The following is a 25,000-nucleotide window of genomic DNA, read 5'->3' as shown; positions in this document are numbered from 1 at the left end:
GCAGCGAGTACAGCAGGTAGGAGGACGTTCGAATCACCCTGGCAACAAACAACACCGCCGGAAGATTAAACACACACGTGGCGTTCCTCAGGGATCAATTCTGGGGACTCCTTTGCTTTCAATGTTTATATAAGATGAGATAAAACGGCCTCAGATCATCGCAAGGTGCAAAGAACCAGTGTAGTTAATAAGAAATGCTCCTTCTAACTGAACTGATTCTGTTTGTATGTAGATATGCAGACGACACAGTCTCATGTTGCTCTGGTTGATACGTTTAAAAAAAGGTTTTGATGCCTTACTGTCACAAAACTTTAAAAACTTCCACCACAATTAAACAAAGATGTAAAGTATATTATTTGGAGGCTCCTGAATTACTCTCACCTGAACTTATTAGAAGCTAAAGCAAGCAGTGTTTAGTGGCAAACCCTGCTATGCTACGCTACACCCCGCAACGCCATGCTATGCTACGCTACACCCTGCAACACCATGCTATGCCCTACTATGCTACGCTACACCCTGCAACGCCAAGCTATGGCCTACTATGCTACGCTATGCCCTACTATGCAACGCTACACCCTGCAACACCATGATATGCCCTACTATGCTACGCTACACCCTGCAACGCCAAGCTATGGCCTACTATGCTACGCTATGCCCTACTATGCTACGCTACACCCTGCAACACCAAGCTATGCCCTACTATATTAAGCTACACCCTGCAACGCCATGCTATGCCCTACTATGCTACGCTACACCCTGCAACACCAAGCTAAGCCCTACTATGCTACGCTACACCCTGAAACACCAAGCTATGCCCTACTATGCTACGCTACACCCTGCAATGCCATGCTATTCCTTACTAAACTACGCTACACCCTGCAACACCATGCTATGCCCTACTATGCTACGCTACACCCTGCAACGCCAAGCTATGGCCTACTATGCTATGCTACACCCTGCAACACCAAGATATGCCCTACTATATTAAGCTACACCCTGCAACGCCATGCTATGCCCTACTATGCTACGCTACACCCTGAAACACCAAGCTATGCCCTACTATGCTACGCTACACCCTGCAATGCCATGCTATTCCTTACTAAACTACGCTACACCCTGCAACGCCAAGCTATGCCTTACCATGCTATGCTACACTAACTAGCTGCTAGCTGTTCTCACCTGTAGATGTACGCTTTCTTCATCACAGCTTCCATCCGGTCGTTGAACTCGAAGAAGGCCACGTACTGAGGGGGACAGGGAGAAGAGTTGGACGCGGATCTTTAAAACTCAGAACTAACCTCTGGGAGAAGAACCGATCGTAACCTTCAGCAGACGAGGGAACCGCAGCAGAGAGTTCACGCCGGTGAAGAAGTAAAATATCTCCATGGGAACCAGACTGAGGATGTCCATCTGCAGACAGAGAGTCGGACAAGGGACCTCAGGCTTAACAATCAAATAATAATAATAATAATAATAATAATAATAATAATAATAATAACAATAATAAAGTATACTTTATTAATCCCGTAAGGGGAAATTACAGTGTTGTTGTAATTACAATTAAATTACAAATGTTATCAAAGTGGAAACCTGTTTTTGTGTGTGTGTGTGGGTGGGGGGGGGGGGGAAGACAGCATGAGGACAACATATGGACAACATGAGGACAACTTGAAGACAACTTAAGGACAACATGAGGGCAACATGAAGACAACATGAAGACAACATGAAGACAACATGAGGGCAACATGAGGACAACATGAAGACAACATGAAGACAACATGAGGGCAACATGAAGACAACATGAGGGCAACATGAGGACAACATGAAGACAACATGAGGGCCACATGAAGAAAACATGAGGACAACATGTGGACAACATGAGGACAACTTGAAGACAACATAAGGACAACATGAGGGCAACAAGAGGGCAACCTGAGGACAACATGAAGACAACATGAGGACAACATGAGGACAACATGAAGACAACATGAGGGCAACATGAGGACAACATGAGGGCAACATGAAGACAACACAGGGACAACATGAAGACAACATGAGGGCAACATGAGGACAACATGAAGACAACATGAAGACAACATGAGGGCAACATGAGGACAACATGAGGGCAACATGAGGACAACATGAGGACAACATGAGGACAACATGAGGACAACATGAAGACAACATGAGGGCAACATGAGGGCAACATGAGGACAACATGAGGACAACACGAGGACAACATGAGGACAACATGAGGACAACATGAGGACAACATGAGGACAACATGAGGGTTAATCCACTACATGGGTTTACTTCCTGCTTTGCCCCGTCACTATTAACCTGCTGTGGGTTTTAATTGCTCCTTAATCAAACAACCTATGTGAATGTTTCAGGGTCGTCTCCTATAACAAGTCTAGTTTTAGTTTCTTACCTTAAATCTCTCAGTGGTCATGTAGTTGTCTCTCATGTCCTTTTTATCACACTGAAATAAAAACAAGTTGCTGGTTAAAGAAGCCGTTAAGCCCCTTTTTAAACATTTTATCGTGTCTTTTCCCAGTTTATCAAAACCATATTTTTGTCGCATTTTTCAAGATTTTTGTCAAAGTTTTTTGAGTTTTTTGTCTCTATTTTTTAAGGTTTTTGTCGCCTTTTTTAAAGGTTTTTGTTGCCTTTTTTCACACTTCTTGTTTGTTCATACACATCTCGCGTCCTATAACCATCCTCTGGAGACTGGAGCAGCCACAGCGACACCATCAGCTGGCGCGAGTCGAGTTGATCCGGTTCAGACCACTATGACAGAGATCTCGTGAACCTTTGGTCTGATCTGGGCTAAAAACCCTAAAACCAAACGCTGATGCCACCTACCACGATGTCTCCTCCGCGGACGAACTGCAGTCGGGGCTGGAAGACCAGGATGTCCAGGATGTAGATGAAGTCGCAGGTGTAGTCCATCAGCAGCCACAGGTGGAGGTTTTCGGGGGTCTGGTAGGGGAAGGCCCAGCGGACGGGGATCAACCACACGTTCCAGTTCCACGCCGCCACGACACAGAACAGCCACATCACGTAGATCAGATCTGGGGACACAGACATTGGTATATATATACATATATATACATATATATGTAAATATATATACATATATATGTATATATATGTAAAGACTATAATAAAGACTCACCGGTGAAAGGGTCGATGCTGGAGGGGAAGCGGTACTCCACGACGGCTCGGAGCCAGTCGGGCATCGGGGGCAGTTGGGGCGGTCTGGGAAACACGACTGGACGTCCTAAAATTTCAAAGGGGAGGACGAGTTCCTTCTTTTCCTCCTCTTCTTCTTCTTCTTCTTCTTCTCCTCCTCCTTCTGCAGGCGCGTCGTCCTTCTTCTCGTCTGGAGGAGGAGGAGGAGGAGGAGGAGGAGGAGCAGCTTTGCTCGGGGCTGCAGACAACAGACAGAATATTTATCGTTATGTTATAAAAACATCTCCTCACTTTAGTATGTATACATTTCTGTATGTGAGACCGTCAGGACTTACAGGTTCTGGTTCTGAAAGACTGTCAGTACTTAGAGGTCCTGGTTCTGAAAGACCATCAGGACTTACAGGATTTAGTTCTGAAAGACCGTCAGTACTTACAGGATCTGGTTCTGAAAGACTGTGAGTACTTATACAGGTCCTGGGTCTGATAGAACGTCAGTACTTACAGGTCCAGGTTCTGAAAGACCGTCAGTACTTACAGGCTCTGGTTCTGAAAGACCGTCAATACTTACAGGATCTGGTTCTGAAAGATTGTGAGTACTTATACAGGTCCTGGGTCTGAAAGAACGTCAGTACTTACAGGTCCAGGTTCTGAAAGACCGTCAGTGCTTACAGGATCTGGTTCTGAAAGACCATCAGGACTTACAAGCCCAGGTTCTGAAAGACCGTCAGGACTTACTGACTCTGGTTCTGAAAGACCAGCAATACTTAGAGTTCCAGGTTCTGAAAGACCGTCAGTACTTACAGGTCCGGGGTCTGAAAGACCGTCAGTACTTACAGGATCTGGTTCTGAAAGACCATCAGGACTTACAGACTCTGGTTCTGAAAGACTGTCAGTACTTACAGGATCTGGTTTTGAAAGACTGTGAGTACTTACAGGTCCTGGATCCGAAAGACCGTCAGTACTTACAGGATATGGTTCTGAAAGACCGTCAGGACTTACAGACTCTGGTTCTGAAAGAGGGTCAGTACTTACAGGTCCAGGTTCTGAAAGATCGTCAGGACTTACAGGCTCTGGTTCTAAAAGACCGTCAGTACTTAGAGGTCCTGGTGCAGAAAGACCGTTAGTACTTACAGGTCCAGGTTCTGAAAGACCGTCAGTACTTACAGGTCCAGGTGCAGAAAGACCGTCAGTACTTACAGGTCCTGGGTCTGAAAGACCGTGAGTACTTACAGGATCTGGTTCTGAAAGACCATCAGTACTCACAGGCTGAAGGACTTTCCTCCTCGGACTCATCTGGGTCCACGAGCCGGTCTCTCCGGAGCTCTGATCTGCCTCTAAACAGCCGGACCAGCTGGCTCAGACGCTCCTGGACCGGGGCGCCGCCGCTGGCTGCAGACAGAGGCCTCCTGCAGGACGGCAGACAGTCATTCCCCCTGCTCTGGTGTTTCCCCCTCTCATTCCCCCTGCTCTGGTATTCCCCCTCTCTTTCCCCCTGCTCTGGCTTTCCCCCCTCTCATTCCCCCTGCTCTGGCATTTTCATTCGTCCTCTCATTCCCCTGCTGTGGTGTTCCCCCTCTCATTCCCCCTGCTCTGGTGTTTCCCCCTCTCATTCCCACTGCTCTGGTATTCCCCCTCTCATTCCCCCTGCTCTGGCTTTCCCCCCTATCATTCCCCCTGCTCTGGTATTCCCCCTCTCATTCCCCCTGCTCTGGTGTTTCCCCCTCTCATTCCCCTGCTCTGGTATTCCCCTGTCATTCCCCCTGCTCTGGTATTCCCCTGTCATTCCCCCTTCTTTGGCATTTTCCCCCTGTCATTCCCCCTGCTCTGGCGTTTCCTCCTCTCATTCCCCTGCTCTGGCATTTTCATTCGTCCTCTCATTCCCCCTGCTGTGGTGTTCCCCCCTCTCATTCCCCTGCTCTGGCCTTCCCCCCTCTCATTCCCCTGCTCTGGCCTTCCCCCCTCTCATTCCCCTGCTCTGTGTGTGTGTGTGTGTGTGCAGTTTCTCTCACTCGCTGTCTGCAGTCAGCAGGTCTTCCTGACTGGACCAGGTCTTCAGATTAACATCTGCTTCTTCTTCTGCAGCTCTGAGGGGACACAGGAAGACCCGAGGACATCAACAGAGACAAAAGTGGGACGCAACCGTTGATTTCATTGTTGATTTGTTGTTCAGTCAACGATGAGTTCACTTCCTGAAAAAAATCACAAACTCTTTGATAATTATTTAATGGTTAAAGTAATTTTTGATGCAGAAACGTTCTGTTATATAAAAATAAACTGAACATATTTGGGTTTGTTAGCAGTTGTTTAAGCATTTTAGGATTTTAGCATGAGTTAGCACACAAGAACCATTATTAGCATGTTAGCATGAGTTAGCACATAAGCAATATTATCATCACGTTAGCATGAGTTAGCATGTAAGCAATTTTTTAGCATGAGTTAGAATGAGTTAGCACAAGCAATAAAATTAACATGTTTGCAAGTGTTAGCATGTTAGCATGAAATAGCATCTAATCCATATTATTAGCATGAGTTAGCACGTAAGAAAATTTTATCAGCATGATAGCATGAATAAGCATGTAAGCAATATTATTAGCATGTTAGCATGAGTGCATCCTTAGAAAAATCATCCAATCAAAACCTTTTTTTCCCAATTTTCTTTCCAAAGTAATCATATTTTTTTCCAAAAATCAACCCCTTACAAAGTGGATCGCCAGCTATACTTGTTTCTCTCCCTGTCCTCTCAGGGCTTCCGTAGTTTTCTAACCGCTGAAACACAACGTTTATTATTTTTATTACCGAGTCTCGACGTTACCTGAGCGTCGACAGCCGGACACTCTCATGGCCGCTCTCCGGTTCGGTGCTGGTGATAATTTGGGGAATGTTCACTTCCCGATCCACATCCTCCACCTTCAGCACCGGAGCTCCACCCACACCTGGCCCACCCCTCCCTGAGGGACAGAGCAGATCTGTTGGACCGCGGGAAGACATCGTCCTTCACCTGAGACATAAAGGCCGCCGACAGACACGCTAGCTAAGCCTAGCACAGCTAGCACAGCTAGCACGGAACACACATCCACTTCCTGTCAAATCAGAGCTGGAAAGAGTATAAAAGTATTCTACTTAAGTAAAAGTACTAGTACTTTGAAGAACATTTAGTACAAGTAGATTTAATGGTATAGAAGTCTACTCAAGTTAAAGTAACAGCAGCCAAAATCTACTCAGAGTTAAAGTCAGTTACTTTTTAACATGGGGGGCAGGTTGTGGTTGTTTCTGTTTCCTGTTTTATTTTGATAGTCTGGTTTCCTTTTTTGGCTTTTTTGTCACCGCCCAATATGAGTAGAGGAAAGATTTGAGTCGTGCATGCGTCACTTTGCGACGGGTAGTTAGCATATAAGATGCTAACGGGAGACTTCGGTAGCTAATGTCAATACAGTAAAAATTGACCTACTTAACAGTCTAAATGGACATAATTAACCAAGTTGGTTCACTGTTAGCTTAGCAACAAGTTAGCATCAAACACAAGAAAGGCTGTTGGTTGAATGGTGTTTTGAGCTAACGTTAGCAACCAATCATAGATAGCTAAAACGTTTATGAAATGACTGCTAGCTTAGCTATAATCGTAGCTTAGCCATAAGCTAGCAATCAAACACTACAAGGCTATCAGTTGAATGGTGTTTTGAGCTAACGTTAGCATCAACTAGCATAGATAGCTACAATGTTTCTGAAAGGATCTCCATCTTCTGTTATTGTTTGGAATGATAAAGTTTAGCCTATTGTTTCACGGTTTTCACTAATTTCAGTATGAGACGTTATGTCGTAAACCGTTTACATCTGAGCAAAAGACTCAGATCAGGTAGAGACAGTGTTGGTAGAGAGCACGAGGAAAACTGAGATAGCAGGACGATTTGTTTTAGTTTTCCTTAACTCCATTTATTTATTCTATCACTATTTTGCTGTATCGGCCATCATTGGGGTTAACAATAAATAACTTAACAACGTCTCATCTCGGACGCATCTACCCACAACACAGACTATAAAACTACTTTACAAAGTAACAGTGCACAAAAGCATTGCTCCACCACAGTAAAGTGAGTAATTGGTTGACATCCACTTCCTGTAGGATCACCTGTAGCTTGGTTAGCTGGCAGCTCGTGGCGAAGCAGGGCAGAGCCGCAGTGCATGATGGGAGTGATGATGGGGGGGAGGTGGGATGTCACAGATGGCACAGAACGGGTTTGTTTTGGCACTTGAAGGTTTTGATCTACACACAAAGAATCACGTGTCTATGAGGTTTACCTAAGGGTCTGCTGGAGGAGGGCGGGGCTAAGGCTGCTGAGGATTCTGGGAGTTGGAGTTAAGGCGGCTGACGATGCTCGCGTAGCAGCGTCGCGCGTGGTTGGGGAGCTGGGACAGCTCCTGGGTCAGCTGGGCAAGCTGTGGGGGCGGGGACGGCAGGGACATTTTGGACATTTGGGTTGGAATGGACAGGTTGGACAGGATGGACAGGTTGGACATCTTGGACAGCGGGGACGGCATAGACAGCTTGGCGGGGGGGTTGAGGTTGTGGTCGTGCATCAGCTTGCTGCAGCTGTCCAGACACTCGGCGGCGTGCGGGATTCGAAGCAGAAGCGTCTTTATCGGAGAACAAACGTCAGGAACTGGACGGACAAAAAGTCAAAAACCAAGACGTCAAAGACCAGAACTGCATTTACATCGCTACGCTAGGTTTAAAAACACACAACTGCTACGTGTCCCCCTCTCATTCCCCCTGCTCTGGTGTTTCCCCCTCTCATTCCCCCTGCTCTGGTGTTCCCCCCCTCATTCCCCCTGCTCTGGTGTTCCCCCTCTCATTCCCCCTGCTCTGGCGTTTCCCCCTCTCATTCCCCTGCTCTGGTGTTCCCCCCTCTCATTCCCCTGCTCTGGTGTTCCCCCCTCTCATTCCCCTGCTCTGGCGTTCCCCTCTCATTCCCCTGCTCTGGGGTTCCCCCCTCTCATTCCCCTGCTCTGGTGTTCCCCCTCTCATTCCCCCTGCTCTGGCGTTTCCCCCTCTCATTCCCCCTGCTCTGGTGTTCCCCCTCTCATTCCCCCTGCTCTGGTGTTTCCCCTCTCATTCCCCCTGCTCTGGCGTCATGTCCAGTATACCAGGATGTAGATGAGATATGAGGTATGTAAACAGACTTGTGTTTATGTCCAGTATACCAGCATGTGATACATATATATATATATATATATATATATATATATATATATATATATATATATATAATATATATATATAACTAAACTAGTAATAAGTTGGTGTTAGGGGTGTTTATGCATAGTAGTGAAAAGATGTTAAAACAAATAAGTGACAAAAGTGTCAAAAAAAGGGACAAAAACGTGGGAAAAGTGTTGATTCTTTGTGTTTTGGGAGGATGACGTGTGCGTGGTCCATAGGAAGAAAACACAACGGTTAATGGGAATTAATTTCCCCATAAGGGATCAATGAAGAGTATAATTAAAATTCTAAATTAATGTCTGAGCCCACAACACGGCACTCATCCGGCGCAATGTCAGGCTCTGTCCTTAAAATGGATCATAGCATATATATATATATATATATATATGTATATATATATATATACGTATATGTATGTACTATAATCCAGATTAAGTGGGTCAGGTACAGTGTGTCCACAAGTTAAAGTTTTTCTGCTCTCACCTCCACATCCGCCTTCTTCTGCGTTGGGCTGAGAGATGAAGAAGAAAGACAGTTAATCATAAAGAATGAAACATAACTACATTCACATTCATATGCCGGACCTTAGAATACATTCAGTTATTAGATTAGATTAGATTAGATTAGATTAGATTAGATTATACTTTATTCATCCCACGACGGGGACATTTTGTCGTTACAGTAGCAGCATTTTTCAATAACAGCAAACAACAAAAACACACAAACAAGTAAACACACAAACAAGTAAGCACGAAAGAAATACAGGCTAGCAATAGACAACGAAAATATGGTAGACTGAGTAAGTAAAATGGCGTCAAACAAAAGGAATTTTAAAGGAATTTTAAAGGTATTTTAAAGGTATTTTAAAGGTATTTTAAAGGTATTTTAAAGGAATTTTAAAGGTATTTTAAAGGAATTTTAAAGGTATTTTAAAGGTATTTTAAAGGAATTTTAAAGGTATTTTAAAGGAATTTTAAAGGTATTTTAAAGGTATTTTAAAGGTATTTTAAAGGTATTTTAAAGGTATTTTAAAGGAATTTTAAAGGTATTTTAAAGGAATTTTAAAGGTATTTTAAAGGTATTTTAAAGGAATTTTAAAGGTATTTTAAAGGAATTTTAAAGGTATTTTAAAGGTATTTTAAAGGTATTTTAAAGGTATTTTAAAGTGCGGTTGCCATGACAAGAGAAACAATATCGCGGCGTAAGTGACGTTAAAAATTAAGTTGAATGTGTAATTAGAGCAAAGAAGCAAGAGTCGGTAGCATAATTTAAATTATATTAACCTGAGACCATGAATGTTGAAAAGTAAGTACTTGTGATAAAATAATATAATTACCAATATTAAAGATAAACAGAAAGTGTGTGATGTAGATGGGAGAAAAACAACAAGGGTCAAAAAATAAGATAAACACTATAAATCTGAGGGGAAAGGTCCTCAGAACAAGGGAAATGATCTGTCTAAGATTATAATTCATAAATTAGAAGTGGTTTGTTCCTCAGAGGAAAGAAAGCTCTTTTTGAACTTTGATTATTCCTCTTATTTATTAAAATAAATAAAATAAAAATACTTTAATGTATGTTGAGGAAAGAAGACCAGATGTGAACCAACAGGCTTTTTTTTTCCAAAAAGTTTCTATATCAGAAATTTGGATTATTAATAATAATCTGTTCCCCACTTTCATTGAATTTGGGTTTTTGTCAGATAGAGTGTAACAAAAATGTGAAAAAATGTCGAAAAGACGTTTACATATGTCCAGATTTTAGACAAACGTTAAATTATAACACTGCAAAAAAAAGGTCTAAAGATAAGATAAAACTATAAATCTTTATGTTTTATTTTAGGGTCCAAATTTCAAACTAAAATCATTATTTTTGGAGACGGTTTTCTCAAAAGATTTCGTCACTTTCAAAAAAAAAAAAGTTGCCCCAAATTTCGGACGTTATTGTCGATTTTTTGGCAGTTTTTGTCGGGAAGTTTTTCTTTTTTTAACGCTGTAAAATTGATTAAAAAGCCCAAATTCAATAACAATAGAGAGCTGATCTTTTATTTTACTTGACAGAAAACCAAATTCCTGATATAAAAATTATACCATAATTCATAATTCACTCACCTCTTCTATATCAGAAATTTGGATTAATAATAATAATCAGTTCCCTACTTTCATTGAATTTGGGTTTTTTTGTTAATTTTATGGCATTTGGAGAAAAAAACAATTAGTAAAAGAACTTTAAAAAAGAGAGAAAAACGTCAAATAAGGAATTATTTTTCATGTTTTGACAATTTTCAAATTTTCGAAGTTATTGACGATTTTTTTAGTCGATTTTTCTGCACTTTTTGTCGGGACGTTTTTCTTTTTTTAAACGCTGTAAAATTGATTCAAAAGCCCAAATTCAATGACAATAGAGAGCTGATCTTTTTTATTTTACTTGTAAAAATGAATGGTTGTGTATGGAACCGTCCACGTTATGTTTTTGGGGCAGAATACTGGAAAGAAAACCAAATTCCTGATATAGAAATTATACCATAATTCCTAATTCCCTCACCTCTTCACTTCCTCCTCGCAGCTCCTCAATAAAGATTAGAGTGTAAAGTTGAACCCTTAAAATAAGAAATTCACTCTAAAAAAGAGATCCGATTTCTAACATTTCTAAATCCAGGTTTTTTTTTCTTTCTTGGTAAGAACCAAATAATTCAACATTTTATTGTCCAACGCTCGTGTGGTCTTCCAATCAATCGTGCAACTTATATTTAATTTTAGGGTCCAAATTTCAAACTAAAATCCTTATTTTTGGACGTTTTCTCAGAAAGATTTTGTCACTTAAAAAAAAAAAAAAGTTGCCCCAAATTTCGGATGTTATTGTCGATTTTTCTGCTGATTTTTCTGCACTTTTTGTCGGGACGTTTTTCTTTTTTTAACGCTGTAAAATTGATTCAAAAGCCCAAATTCAATAACAATAGAGAGCTGATCTTTTTTATTTTACTTGTAATAATTAACGGTGGCATAATGAACCGGCCACGTTATGTTTTTGGGGCAGAATACTGGAAAGAAAACCAAATTCCCGATATAGAAATTATACCATAATTCCTAATTCCCTCACCTCTTCACTTCCTCCTTGCAGCTCCTCCTTCCTGTCGGTCTCCTGTTGGACCTGCACAGCATGAAATATAAAAATAAAATAAAAATTATTTAATGAATGTTGAGGAAATAAGACCAGATGTGAACCAACAGGCCGCTTTTTTATCCCTTATGTTGTCTTTGGGTCAAATTTGACCCATTTCCAAAAAGCTTCTGTATCAGAAATTTGGGTTATTAATAATAATCAGTTCACTACTTTTATTGAATATGTGATTTTTGTTAATTTTCATAGCATTTGCAGAAAAAACAATTGGTAAAAGAGCATTGAAAAAGAGAGAAAAATGTCAAATAAAATGTGAACAAATGTCACGTAAAGTGTGACAACAATGTGACAAAATGTTGAAAAGACGTTTACATGCCAGACATTAGACAGACATTCAATTATTACACTGCAAAAATTATCTAAAAATCAGATAACACTATAAATCTGAGGGGAAAGGTCCTCAGAACAAGGGAAATGATCTGTCCATGCAGCGAGATCATTTCACTTGTTAAGCTTCCTTGAGTTAAGATTATAAAATATAAGTTTAAAGTGATTTAATGATGTCTTAAAAAGTAAAATAAAGATACTTTAATGAATGTTGAGAAGAGAAGACCAGATGTTGAACCAACAGGCCGCTTTTTATCCTCCTGTTAAACAAGCACAACCTGCACACTATAAAAAATAAAAATGAAAAATACTTCATGATTATTGAGAAAAGAAGAAGAGATGTGACCCAACAGGTCGCTTTTTTATCCCTCGTGATGAACATGCTCAACCTTTAAAGCACGAAAATTTCCAGAAAATATTTCCAGAGGCGGGGGGGGGGGGGTTAGCAGGGTTTGCTAATGCTAACTGTTCCCAGACAATAGATTTTGCACGTCATTCAGAACACAACACAACATAAGAGTGTTCTTGCAAAACAGAACACGGCAAAATAACCGTTTTTTCTTGATTTATACCATGTTGGTCATCGTTGGGAGCCGAATTGAGATTCAGTTAATTGCACAGCCCTGGGTTACTGTCAGGTAGTGACAACAAACGGATGAGACGTATAATAGCAGGGACAACCCCCCCCCCCCCCCCCAAGGAGCATGAAATGGTCTCCTGGTCGTGATCTCACGCATAAAGCTCGTACAAAACGGGTCCTGGCTCCGTAGAAATGGAAAGTGTCTCCGTCTCGTAACTCTGAGACTGAGACACGTCTTCTGGGGCGGCAGGGTGTTCCTCAGAGGAAAGAACTGCTACAAACTACTAATTTTTTCTATTTTTGTTATTGCCACTCTTCATTAACCCCAACCGGCCCGTCAGACACCGCCTACCAAGAGCCTGGGTCTGGGTCTGGGCCTGGGTCTGGGCCTGGGTCTGGGTCTGGGCCTGGGTCTGGGTCTGGGTCTGGGCTGGGCCTGGGCCTGGGCCTGGGCCTGGGTCTGGGCCTGGGTGTAGGCCTGGGCTGGGTCTGGGTCTGGGTCTGGGCCTGGGTCTGGGTCTGGGTCTGGGCCTGGGTCTGGGCCTGGGCCTGGGTCTGGGTCTGGGTCTGGGCCTGGGTCTGGGTCTGGGCCTGGGTCTGGGCCTGGGTCTGGGCCTGGGCCTGGGTCTGGGCCTGGGTCTGGGCCTGGGTCTAGGCCTGGGCCTGGGTCTGGGTCTGGGCCTGGGTCTGAGCCTGGGTCTGGGCCTGGGCCTGGGTCTGGGTCTGTCCCAGGTTTCTTCCTAAAAGGAGGTTTTTCCTCTCCACTGGGGCCCTGTTGCTTGCTCTGGAGGAAACTACTAGAACTGTTGGGTCCTTGTAAATTCTGGAGTCTGGTCTAGACCTGCTCTATCTGTAAAGGGTCTCCAGATAACTCTTGTTATGAATTGATACTATAAATAAAATTGAATTGAATTGAATAAATAATAATAGAATTACGTGACCATTTAACTGCCGTGAGACCATGTTGAATGTTGCTGCTGGAGGTCTCACCTGATGTGAACCTGTGGAGGTGATTGGAGCCTGTGGCTGTGGTTGCTGGGTGATGGTTTGGGGGACCGGACTCTCCAGGTCTCTCCTGTCCGACGGGGTCTCGGCATTTGTTGATAAGGCCGTGCTGGTGGTCTGGTCTTCAGCCGGACCGATGTCCACCAGGGTCCTGGGGATGAAGGGCGAGGGGTCATGAATGACAGACAGTGTCCTTGGGATTCATGCCACCGATGGAAACACGATTAATAATAATAATAATAATAATAATAATAATAATAATGTATACTATATTAATCCCACTAGGTATAAAAAAGTCAAATGAACTGAACGGGACCCGGTGACCCGAAGGACAACACAAGGGAGATAGTAAGCTTTTAGAAAATGGGTCAATGTGACCCAACGACAGGAGGGTCCACCCGGTTGCCTTGTTGGCTCCATTACCTCCATTCCTGCCTTTTACCCGACCCCTAAATGCTAAATGATGGATCAAGAAGGACTCTGAAGGACTGGTACCAACACACTGAGCCAACCCGGACACATTATTTCAACGTTCTGTTATTGTTTTTTTCTGTTACATTCATTCATTTGAACACCAAAATTCAATGAAAGTTGTGAACTGATCAGCTATTACACTTGGGAAGAGCGTTGCATGGAACCTTCTACGCAACTTTCTTGAACATCTAGTTGAAAGAAAAGCCCAAATTTCTAATATAGTAACCTTATAGAACATGGGTCAAAGGAGGGTCCACCGTTTGCTTTGTTGGTTCCATTACCTCCATTTGTGCCTTTTTACAACCCCCAAATGCTAAATGGAGGCTCACTAACGATTCTGAAGGACTGATACCAACAAAGAAAAGTAAAAGCTTCACCCACGTCGTACACCACCCACCATCCATGGACGTCTATATAAAGAGACTTCAGATACAGTATTAGGGACCACTAAGGTCTATATAAAGAGACTTCAGATCCAGTATTAGGGGACCACTAAGGTCTATATAAAGAGACTTCAGATACAGTATTAGGGGACCACTAAGGTCTATATAAAGAGACTTCAGATCCAGTATTAGGGACCACTAAGGTCTATATAAAGAGACTTCAGATACAGTATTAGGGACCACTAAGGTCTATATAAAGAGACTTCAGATCCAGTATTAGGGGACCACTAAGGTCTATATAAAGAGACTTCAGATACAGTATTAGGGACCACTAAGGTCTATATAAAGAGACTTCAGATACCGTATTAGGGACCACTAAGGTCTATATAAAAGAGACTTCAGATACAGTATTAGGGACCACTAAGGTCTATATAAAGAGACTCCAGATACAGTATTAGGGACCACTAAGGTCTATATAAAGAGACTTCAGATACAGTATTAGGGGACCACTAAGATCTATATAAAAGAGACTTCAGATACAGTATTAGGGACCACTAAGGTCTAGACTTCAGATACAATATTAGGGACCACTAAGGTCTATATAAAAGAGACTTCAGATACAGTATTAGGGACCACTAAGGTCTATATAAAAGAGACTTCAGATACAGTATTAGGGACCACTAAGGTTGATATAAAGAGACTTCAGATACAGTATTAGGGACCACTAAGGTCTATATAAAGAGACTTCAGATACAGTATCAGGGACCACTAAGGTCTATATAAAGAGACTTCAGATACAGTATTAGGGACCACTAAGGTCTATATAAAGAGATTTCAGATACAGTATTAGGGGACCACTAAGGTCTATATAAAGAGACTTCAGATCCAGTATTAGGGACCACTAAGGTATATATAAAGAGACTCCAGATACAGTATTAGGGACCACTAAGGTCTATATAAAGAGACTTCAGATACAGTATTAGGGACCACTAAGGTCTATATAAAGAGACTCCAGATACAGTATTAGGGACCACTAAGGTCTATATAAAGAGACTTCAGATACAGTATTAGGGGACCACTAAGATCTATATAAAAGAGACTTCAGATACAGTATTAGGGACCACTAAGGTCTAGACTTCAGATACAATATTAGGGACCACTAAGGTCTATATAAAAGAGACTTCAGATACAGTATTAGGGACCACTAAGGTCTATATAAAAGAGACTTCAGATACAGTATTAGGGACCATTAAGGTCTATATAAAAGAGACTTCAGATACAGTATTAGGGGACCACTAAGGTCTATATAAAGAGACTTCAGATCCAGTATTAGGGACCACTAAGGTTGATATAAAGAGACTTCAGATACAGTATTAGGGGACCACTAAGGTCTATATAAAAGAGACTTCAGATACAGTATTAGGGGACCACTAAGGTCTATATAAAAGAGACTTCAGATACAGTATTAGGGACCACTAAGGTTGATATAAAGAGACTTCAGATACAGTATTAGGGACCACTAAGGTCTATATAAAGAGACTTCAGATACAGTATCAGGGACCACTAAGGTCTATATAAAGAGACTTCAGATACAGTATTAGGGACCACTAAGTTCTATATAAAGAGATTTCAGATACAGTATTAGGGGACCACTAAGGTCTATATAAAGAGACTTCAGATCCAGTATTAGGGACCACTAAGGTATATATAAAGAGACTTCAGATACAGTATTAGGGACCACTAAGGTCTATATAAAAGAGACGTCAGATCCAGTATTAGGGACCACTAAGGTCTATATAAAGAGACTTCAGATCCAGTATTAGGGACCACTAAGGTTGATATAAAGAGACTTCAGATACAGTATTAGGGGACCACTAAGGTCTATATAAAAGAGACTTCAGATACAGTATTAGGGGACCACTAAGGTCTATATAAAAGAGACTTCAGATACAGTATTAGGGACCACTAAGGTTGATATAAAGAGACTTCAGATACAGTATTAGGGACCACTAAGGTCTATATAAAGAGACTTCAGATACAGTATCAGGGACCACTAAGGTCTATATAAAGAGATTTCAGATACAGTATTAGGGGACCACTAAGGTCTATATAAAGAGACTTCAGATACAGTATTAGGGACCACTAAGGTCTATATAAAGAGACTTCAGATACAGTATTAGGGACCACTAAGGTCTATATAAAAGAGACTTCAGATCCAGTATTAGGGACCACTAAGGTCTATATAAAGAGACTAGTGGAGCTTACTGATTTAGTTTTTTATTTTCCTCAGGACTCCTATTGCTGTCTTCACTCTCGTCCTGCAGGCTCTGCAACCTAGACGGGAGCAGTATGATATAACAACAATGCATGTTAGGGATGTAATAATATATTATAATATAATATAAGATATTACATACTACTGTATCTGAAGTCTCTTTATATAGACCTTAGTGGTCCCCTAATACTGTATCTGGAGTCTCTTTATGTAGACCTTAGTGGTCCCTAATACTGTATCTGAAGTCTCTTTATATAGACCTTAGTGGTCCCTAATACTGTATCTGAAGTCTCTTTTATATAGACCTTAGTGGTCCCCTAATACTGTATCTGAAGTCTCTTTATATAGACCTTAGTGGTCCCTAATACTGTATCTGAAGTCTCTTTATATAGACCTTAGTGGTCCCCTAATACTGTATCTGAAGTCTCTTTATATAGACCTTAGTGGTCCCTAATACTGTATCTGAAGTCTCTTTTTATAGACCTTAGTGGTCCCTAATACTGTATCTGAAGTCTCTTTAATATAGACCTTAGTGGTCCCTAATACTGTATCTGAAGTCTCTTTATATAGACCTTAGTGGTCCCTAATGCTGTATCTGAAGTCTCTTTATATAGACCTTAGTGGTCCCTAATACTGTATCTGAAGTCTCTTTATATAGACCTTAGTGGTCCCTAATACTGTATCTGAAGTCTCTTTATATAGACCTTAGTGGTCCCTAATACTGTATCTGAAGTCTCTTTATATAGACCTTAGTGGTCCCTAATACTGTATCTGAAGTCTCTTTATTTAGACCTTAGTGGTCCCTAATACTGTATCTGAAGTCTCTTTATATACACCTTAGTGGTCCCTAATACTGTATCTGAAGTCTCTTTATATAGACCTTAGTGGTCCCCTAATTTGATGTGGCCTTGACCAACTGCCACTTTGAAAATCTATCTATCTATATGCCAAAGAGCCAAGATTAAGATATCAGCTGATCGGTGGTTGTGTTTCCATGACGATAGACTTACTCTGGGTCATCCTCGTCCTCCTCCTCCTGGATGTTGGACAGTCTGTTGTGAAGACAAAAGAGAGTCTCGGGTCAGTGTTTTTGGATGTCTTTGTCTCTATGTGTCTTTGTGTTTGATGTATCTGTAAATTATAGAGCGGTCTAGACCTGCTCTAGAGCGGTCTAGACCTGCTCTATCTGTAAGTTATAGAGTGGTCTAAACCTGCTCTATCTGTAAGTTATAGAGCGGTCTAGACCTGCTCTATCTGTAAATTATAGAACGGTCTAGACCTGCTCTATCTGTAAATTATAGAGTGGTCTAGACCTGCTCTAGAGCGGTCTAGACCTGCTCTATCTGTAAGTTATAGAACGGTCTAGACCTGCTCTATCTGTAAATTATAGAGTGGTCTAGACCTGCTCTAGAGCGGTCTAGACCTGCTCTATCTGTAAATTATAGAGAGTTCTAGACCGGCTCTATCTGTAAATTATAGAGTGGTCTAGACCTGCTCTACCTGTAAATTATAGAGAGGTCTAGACCTGCTCTATCTGTAAATTATAGAGTGGTCTAGACCTGCTCTATCTGTAAATTATAGAGCGGTCTAGACCTGCTCTATCTGTAAAGTGTCTCTTATATGCGACTTACAGCTCGCTGGAGTCTGGCAGCGTTTCCGTGCCGATCTTAGCCAAATGCTGGACCTCCAGCTGTCGCGCGGCCTCCTCCGCGGCCTTCCGGGCCATCTCCTCCGCGTTGCGGGCCGCCTCGAGAGGATCCTGGTTTAGTCTACAGCAGGGAAGAACCACATGCAAAACTCCAGGAAAATTCACTTTAAAATGTATTCTACACTGTAAATAACGTGAAATCTCCAGTGTTTAAGACGTCTCTTACGTCCTAAAACCAGCCTCTGGAGACTTCACCATCTGACTTCTCTATTGGCTGTTGAACAGGAGACGTCTCTTACGTCCTAAAACCAACCTCTGGAGACTTCACCAGCTGACTTCTCTATTGGCTGTTGGACAGGAGACGTCTCTTACGTCTTAAAACCAGCCTCTGGAGACTCCTCCAGCTGACTTCTCTATTGGCTGTTGAACAGGAGACGTCTCCTACGTTCTAAAACCAGCCTCTGGAGACTCCACCAGCAGTGACACCATCAGCTAGTCTGAGTCAAGCTGAACACTGAAACCTTTCCTTAAAGTCCAAAAACGTTTTTGTCTTGTGTCAAATCTCTGGTCTGAACTGGGCTTAAATGAACTTGTGGAACAAAAAGAGGAAAACAGTAAATTAAGCAGGAGGAGTCATCACCAACCTTTCTTCCTCGTGAGCAGGAACTGATTCTCCAGCTTCCTTCTCGACGTCCGTCCTAGGAGCGCTTGGATCGATCCGGGTCTGTGCCTCTCCTCTCTGAAACCACAGACAGACATCTCACTCAGATTTTCTTCACATGAAGAAACAGCCTTGGCACTGGAGGAAATACTTTGACTGGTCTGGTCTGGTCTGGTTAACTTCTAAAAAGCTTTAGTGAAATGATATTGCTGGTAATACAATCTCACCAGATTCTCGTTGTCCTGGGACTCCTGTCTTGCCTCCTTCTGCGCGATGGCTTTGTCCTCGTCGTGTCCAACGTCCTCCAGCACCAGGGCCATCTGATCCTGGACGATGCGGACTGAACGGCACACGGTGGAGAAAGCAGGGCTGAGGATTATCTGAATGTACTGTATGTGTGTCTGTACGCATCAACCGCTGGAGGTTATGAATTCATAATATATGTTCCACAGCAGCTTCATCCAGGTCAGAAACCCACCACCAATCGCATAAAAATAAACAAGGGTCTCTGAGACGGCTGTTGACGTGAAATGGAAAAGGTTTTTTGTTTGTTTGTTTTTACAGATAGATAGATAGATAGATAGATAGATAGATAGATAGATAGATAGATAGATAGATAGATAGATAGATAGATAGATAGATAGATAGATAGATAAACAATACACATAGAAACAATATACATGAAATAAAATAGGATAACATACAACAACTAATATTTGAATATGCAAGTTGGGAATTCAACAATGTCACTTGCTCATTTCATTTTCTCTCTTCTGTTACGTGTGGTCAGGACGCCAGTTAAAAAAATGAACTGCTTTCCAAGTGAATGCATTACACTTCACATGTGTAAATTTAGGTATAGTAGTCTGATAGACTCATTGATTGGTTGATTGATGTGGTTTCAGGCGGACCAACAGAAACACTCACAGCTCTCATCTTATTCCAATTTTTTTATTTGCATGAACATACAGCGAAGTAGCGACGTCTGCAGTCAGTTAGCTGTCTTTATATCATCAGCTAAGGCCTTTACAGCAAAGCAAGAGTCTGTCTCTCTCTGTCTGTCTCTGTCTGTCTTTGTGTCTGTCTCTCTCTGTCTGTCTGTCCATCTGTCTGTGTGTCTGTCTTTGTGTCTGTCTCTCTCTGTCTGTCTGTCCATCTGTCTGTGTGCGGCTGCCAGTGTCAGTGTGAGGGACTCTGTCCTGCTCATCCTTCTCCTTTTATTTTAAGGGGCTCTTGCCGCCTCCCCCCCTGAAACAAAAGGAGAAGAGCAGCCCGGTTAGAGTACGCCTCATCACTGACACCAACCCTGCCAATCAAAACCCAACAACCAACCCAACAACCAACCTGTCAAAACCCAACAACCAACCCATCAACCAACCTATCAAAACCCAACAACCAACCAATCAAAAACCAACAACCAACCTATCAAAACCCAACAACTAACCTATCAAAACCCAACAACTAACCTATCAAAACCCAACAACTAACCTATACCCAACAACCAACCAATCAAAAACCAACAACCAACCTATCAAAACCCAACAACTAACCTATCAAAACCCAACAACCAGCCAACAACCAACGCAACATCCAACCTATCAAAACCCCACAACCAGCCAACAACCAACCCATCAAAACCCAACAACCAACCCATCAAAACCCATCAACCAACCTGTCAAAAACCCAACAACCAGCCAACAACCAACCTATCAAAACCCAACAACCAGCCAACAACCAACCTATCAAAACCCAACAACCAGCCAACAACCAAGCCATCAAAACTCAACAACCAACCCATCAACCAACCAATCAAAACCCAACAACCAACCCATCAACCAGCCAATCAAAACCCAACAACAAACCCATCAAAACCCAACAACCAACCCATCAACCAACCTATCAAAACCCAACAACCAACCCATCAAAACCCAACAACCAACCCAACAACCAACCTATCAAAACCCAACAACCAATCTATCAAAACCCAACAACCAACCAACAACCAACCCATCAAAACCCCACAACCAGCCAACAACCAACCTATCAAAACCCAACAACCAACCTGTCAAAACCCAACAACCAATCCATCAAAACCCAACAACCAACCCAACATCCAAGCTATCAAAACCCAACAACCAACCCAACATCCAAGCTATCAAAACCCAACAACCAACCTATCAAAACCCAACAACCAACCCAACATCCAAGCTATCAAAACCCAACAACCAACCTATCAAAACCCAACAACCAACCCAACATCCAAGCTATCAAAACCCAACAACCAACCTATCAAAACCCAACAACCAACCCATCAAAACCCAACAACCAATCCATCAAAACCCAACAACCAACCCATCAACCAACCAATCAAAACCCAACAACCAACCTATCAAAACCCAACAACCAACCCATCAAAACCCAACAACCAATCTATCAAAACCCAACAACCAACCTATCAAAACCCAACAACCAATCCATCAAAACCCAACAACCAACCTATCAAAACCCAACAACCAACCCATCAACCAACCTATCAAAACCCAACAACCAACCCATCAAAACCCAACAACCAACCTATCAAAACCCAACAACCAACCAATCAAAACCCAACAACCAACCCATCAAAACCCAACAACCAACCCATCAAAACCCAACAACCAACTCATCAACCAACCAGTCCTCGGCCTCATCCGGGACGGTGATGAGTCGGCCTACAGACAGGAGGTGGATCAGCTGGCTCTCTGGTGCAGTCAGAACAACCTTGAGCTCAACACGCTCAAGACTGTGGAGATGATCGTGGACTTCAGGAAGAGACCCCCCAACACTTCCCCCCCTCATCATACTCAACAGCCCTGTGTCTAATGTGGAATCCTTCAGGTTTCTGGGATCCACTATATATATATATCCCAGGACCTGAAGTGGGAGCCCAACACAGACACCATCATTAAAAAGGCCCAGCAGAGGATGTACTTCCTGGGCCAGGTCAGGAAGCTCCACCTGCTTAAGGAGCTGCTGGTCCACTTCTACACAGCCATCATCCAGTCTGTCCTCTACTTGTCCATCACTGTCTCAGACCATCGTCCAGTCTGTCCTCTGCATGTCCATCACTGTCTCAGACCATCGTCTACTCTGTGCTCTGCAAGTCCATTACTGTCTCAGACCATCGTCCAGTCTGTCCTCTGCACGTCCATCACTGTCTGGTCTGGATCTGCCACCAAAAAGGACCGGAGCAGACTACAACGGACAGTTAGGACATGACTTCTACTCTTCTAGAGTCAGGAAACGGGCAGGAACCATCACTGCAGACCCATCTCACCCCGGACACAACCTGGTCCAGCTCCTCCCCTCTGGGGGGTGCTACAGAGCCCTGTACGCCAAAACCAACAGATTCAGGAACAGTTTCTTCCCACAAGCCATCTCTCTGATGAACAGCTGACTTCTGACCCACAGTGTCAGGTCCAGTTCTGGTCCATAAACCAGTAACACGGTCTCCACAGCACCTGTTCACTGCGCTCAACTCACATCCGGGAGAGACAGCATCAACCGACCAATCAAAACCCATCAAGTAACCAACCAATCAGCTCATCAATGCATGTTGAGACCCCAAAATGGAAAAATCTGGAAACATTATTACATATTATATTAATATAATATATTAATATATTATATTAATCTCTGATTGGTTGATTCTAGACTTGGTTGATGCCCCCCCCCCCGTCTCGTATCCTCTCTCTGTGTCTGACTGTCTCCGTCCCTCCCCCTCTCTCTATCTCTCTCTCTAAAATACCCTCTCAGTCCCGAATTATCATCGTTAGTCCCTAAATACCTCTTTTATTCCCTAAAATACCCCCCTCAGTCCCTAAAGAAAAAACCTCAGTCCCTAAATTACCCCCCTCAGTCCCTAAAATACATCCTTTATCCATAAAACCCCCCTTAGTCCTAAAATATCCCCCTCAGTCCCTAAAATACCCCCTTAGTCCCTAAAAAAAAACCTCAGTCCCTAAATACCCCTTAGTCCTAAAAAACCAGCTCAGCCCCAAAAGCCACCCTTGTCCTAAAATACCCCCTTAGTCCTATAGAATACCCCCTTAGTCCCTAAAATACCCCCTTAGTCCCTAAATACCCCCCATAGTCCATATACCCAGGTGTCAGTGTGACCTGTGGACAGGTTACTTACTCTTCTGCACCTCGTCACCGCCGGGCTCCTGCAAGAGGACAACAAATACTATAAAGACATGTACAAATACTATAAAGACATGTACAAATACTATAAAGACATGTACAAATATTATAAAGACGTGTACATGTATCACAGATCTCTATACATCTCTATATCTGTCTCTGTATATCTAGATATGTATATATGTCTGTATGTATATATGTATATGTGAGTAAATGTTAGAGTGTGGTCTAGACCAATAAAGGGTCCTGAGAGGACCCCTGTGTGTGTGATGTGACTCTATAAATAGACTCACCTGAGTGTGTGCAGGCTGGGGCAACATGCGGCCGATCCATCCCATAATACTGTAACACAACACCCAGGGGTCAGATCCTCAAACACACAATTATAACAAAATATACCCACTAGGGGTGGGATGGACAGAACTGGAGATTCTTCCCTGTCTCTCACCCCAGAAACACACAGTAATGTAGCACATAAATGTCCTGGTGGGAGGCAGGGCTGTAGTCAAGACCACCTTAGTCAAATCCAAGACAAGTCCAAGACCAGGACTAGTCGAGTCCAAGTCAAGAACGAGTCCAAAGACGTTCGGTTTGAGTCCAAGACAAGACCGAGTCCAGGACAGGAAATAAAGGTGTTATGCATGACAGTATCAAGACAATCCTTTTGGGTTTCCCTTCCCCTCAAATATTATTATCAACATAATAAAGACACCTGGACTCGGTCCAGACCAAAAGCCATATTGGGTAAGACCAGCGGCCGAGACAAGTCAAAGTCCCAAAACTAGCGATTACGAGACAAGTCCGAGGCCGTAGAAAAACGGTCTTGAGTCCCAGACCGGACTGGAGTACTACAACCCTGAGTCGGAGCAAGTCTGCTGAGGGCGTTTTGACACTTTTTAAAAATGTATGGGCAATAAATGATAACATGATGAGATTTGACTCACTTGTCAGCGTCAGCAGAAGGTTTTGGGGCTGGAGCAGGTTTTAGTGCCGGAGTCTCCGCTGATTAAGGAAACAGGAGATTCTCAGGTTATTAATATGAAATCTCTCAAACCACAACATCACAGGAGCTAAGACATTGGGACATTGGGATATTGGGGCATTGGGGCATTGGGGCATTGGGATATTAGGATATTGGGGCATTGGGACATTGGGAGATTGGGGCATCGGGAAATTGGGACATTGGGATATTGGGACTTTGGGCCATTGGGCCATTGGAACATTGGGGCATTGGGATATTGGGATATTGGGGCATTGGGACATTGGGGCATTGGGATATTGGGACATTGGGATATTAGGACATTGGGACATTGGGACATTGGGACATTGGGACATTGGGATACTGGGATATTGGGATATTGGGATATTGGGGTATTGGGGTATAGGGATATTGGGACATTGGGACATTGGGACATTGGGCCATTGGGACATTGGGACATTGGGATATTGGGACATTGGGCCATTGGGACATTGGGACATTGGGACATTGGGACATTGGGACATTGGGATATTGGGATATTGGGACGACCCTAAATTCTTACAGATTTCACAAGAACGCAACAACGTCCGTGAGTCTGTAGCTAAGTGTCCATCCACGCGTCTGTCTATCGACTTATCTGAAGTTCGGTAAAAACCTCCTGAGAATAAATCTGGTGAGACCGACAGATTTCCTTTGAGTCGATATTCACAAAATTCATCAAATTTTACTGTTTCCAGAAGACATTTATCATTCAATATCCCTTAATTCAGATAAAACCATGTGGATGGAGACAGAGCTACTACAGGAAAATATATATCAATGTAGAGATTTGGGCTGTTTATCTTCCATAATCCATTTCCTTGGTACTTGAGCTTTGAAACGAGCGCCAGAAG

The 25,000-nt window shown here is 42.7% G+C and overlaps 1 protein-coding gene across 4 annotated transcripts in view; it reads right to left on the bottom strand.

The window, feature by feature from the left end:
- Nucleotides 1–24,130, bottom strand: part of cngb1a (cyclic nucleotide gated channel subunit beta 1a) — a gene marked incomplete at its 5' end in the record, with an annotated part of 37,239 nt that extends 13,109 nt beyond the window's left edge. The window contains 20 exon segments of one of the 4 annotated variants that reach the window (XM_032519315.1): nucleotides 1–38; nucleotides 1,180–1,244; nucleotides 1,324–1,410; nucleotides 2,432–2,482; nucleotides 2,866–3,074; nucleotides 3,179–3,433; nucleotides 4,459–4,601; nucleotides 5,205–5,279; nucleotides 6,008–6,143; nucleotides 8,897–8,924; nucleotides 11,513–11,563; nucleotides 13,491–13,656; nucleotides 16,628–16,696; nucleotides 17,648–17,689; nucleotides 18,269–18,406; nucleotides 18,930–19,024; nucleotides 19,174–19,286; nucleotides 23,124–23,151; nucleotides 23,422–23,470; nucleotides 24,073–24,130. The exon segment at nucleotides 1–38 is cut by the window's left edge and continues 85 nt beyond it. In XM_032519315.1, coding sequence (XP_032375206.1) covers nucleotides 1–38; nucleotides 1,180–1,244; nucleotides 1,324–1,410; nucleotides 2,432–2,482; nucleotides 2,866–3,074; nucleotides 3,179–3,433; nucleotides 4,459–4,601; nucleotides 5,205–5,279; nucleotides 6,008–6,143; nucleotides 8,897–8,924; nucleotides 11,513–11,563; nucleotides 13,491–13,656; nucleotides 16,628–16,696; nucleotides 17,648–17,689; nucleotides 18,269–18,406; nucleotides 18,930–19,024; nucleotides 19,174–19,286; nucleotides 23,124–23,151; nucleotides 23,422–23,470; nucleotides 24,073–24,130 — 1,896 coding nt within the window. 4 annotated transcript variants of the gene reach the window in all.
- Between the last annotated feature and the right edge of the window lie 870 nt (nucleotides 24,131–25,000).

This window comes from Etheostoma spectabile, chromosome 1 (assembly GCF_008692095.1).
Source record: "Etheostoma spectabile isolate EspeVRDwgs_2016 chromosome 1, UIUC_Espe_1.0, whole genome shotgun sequence".
Lineage (NCBI taxonomy): Eukaryota > Metazoa > Chordata > Actinopteri > Perciformes > Percidae > Etheostoma > Etheostoma spectabile.
Note: the sequence above shows the minus strand (reverse complement) of the source record. Positions and strands in the feature narration are given on the sequence as shown.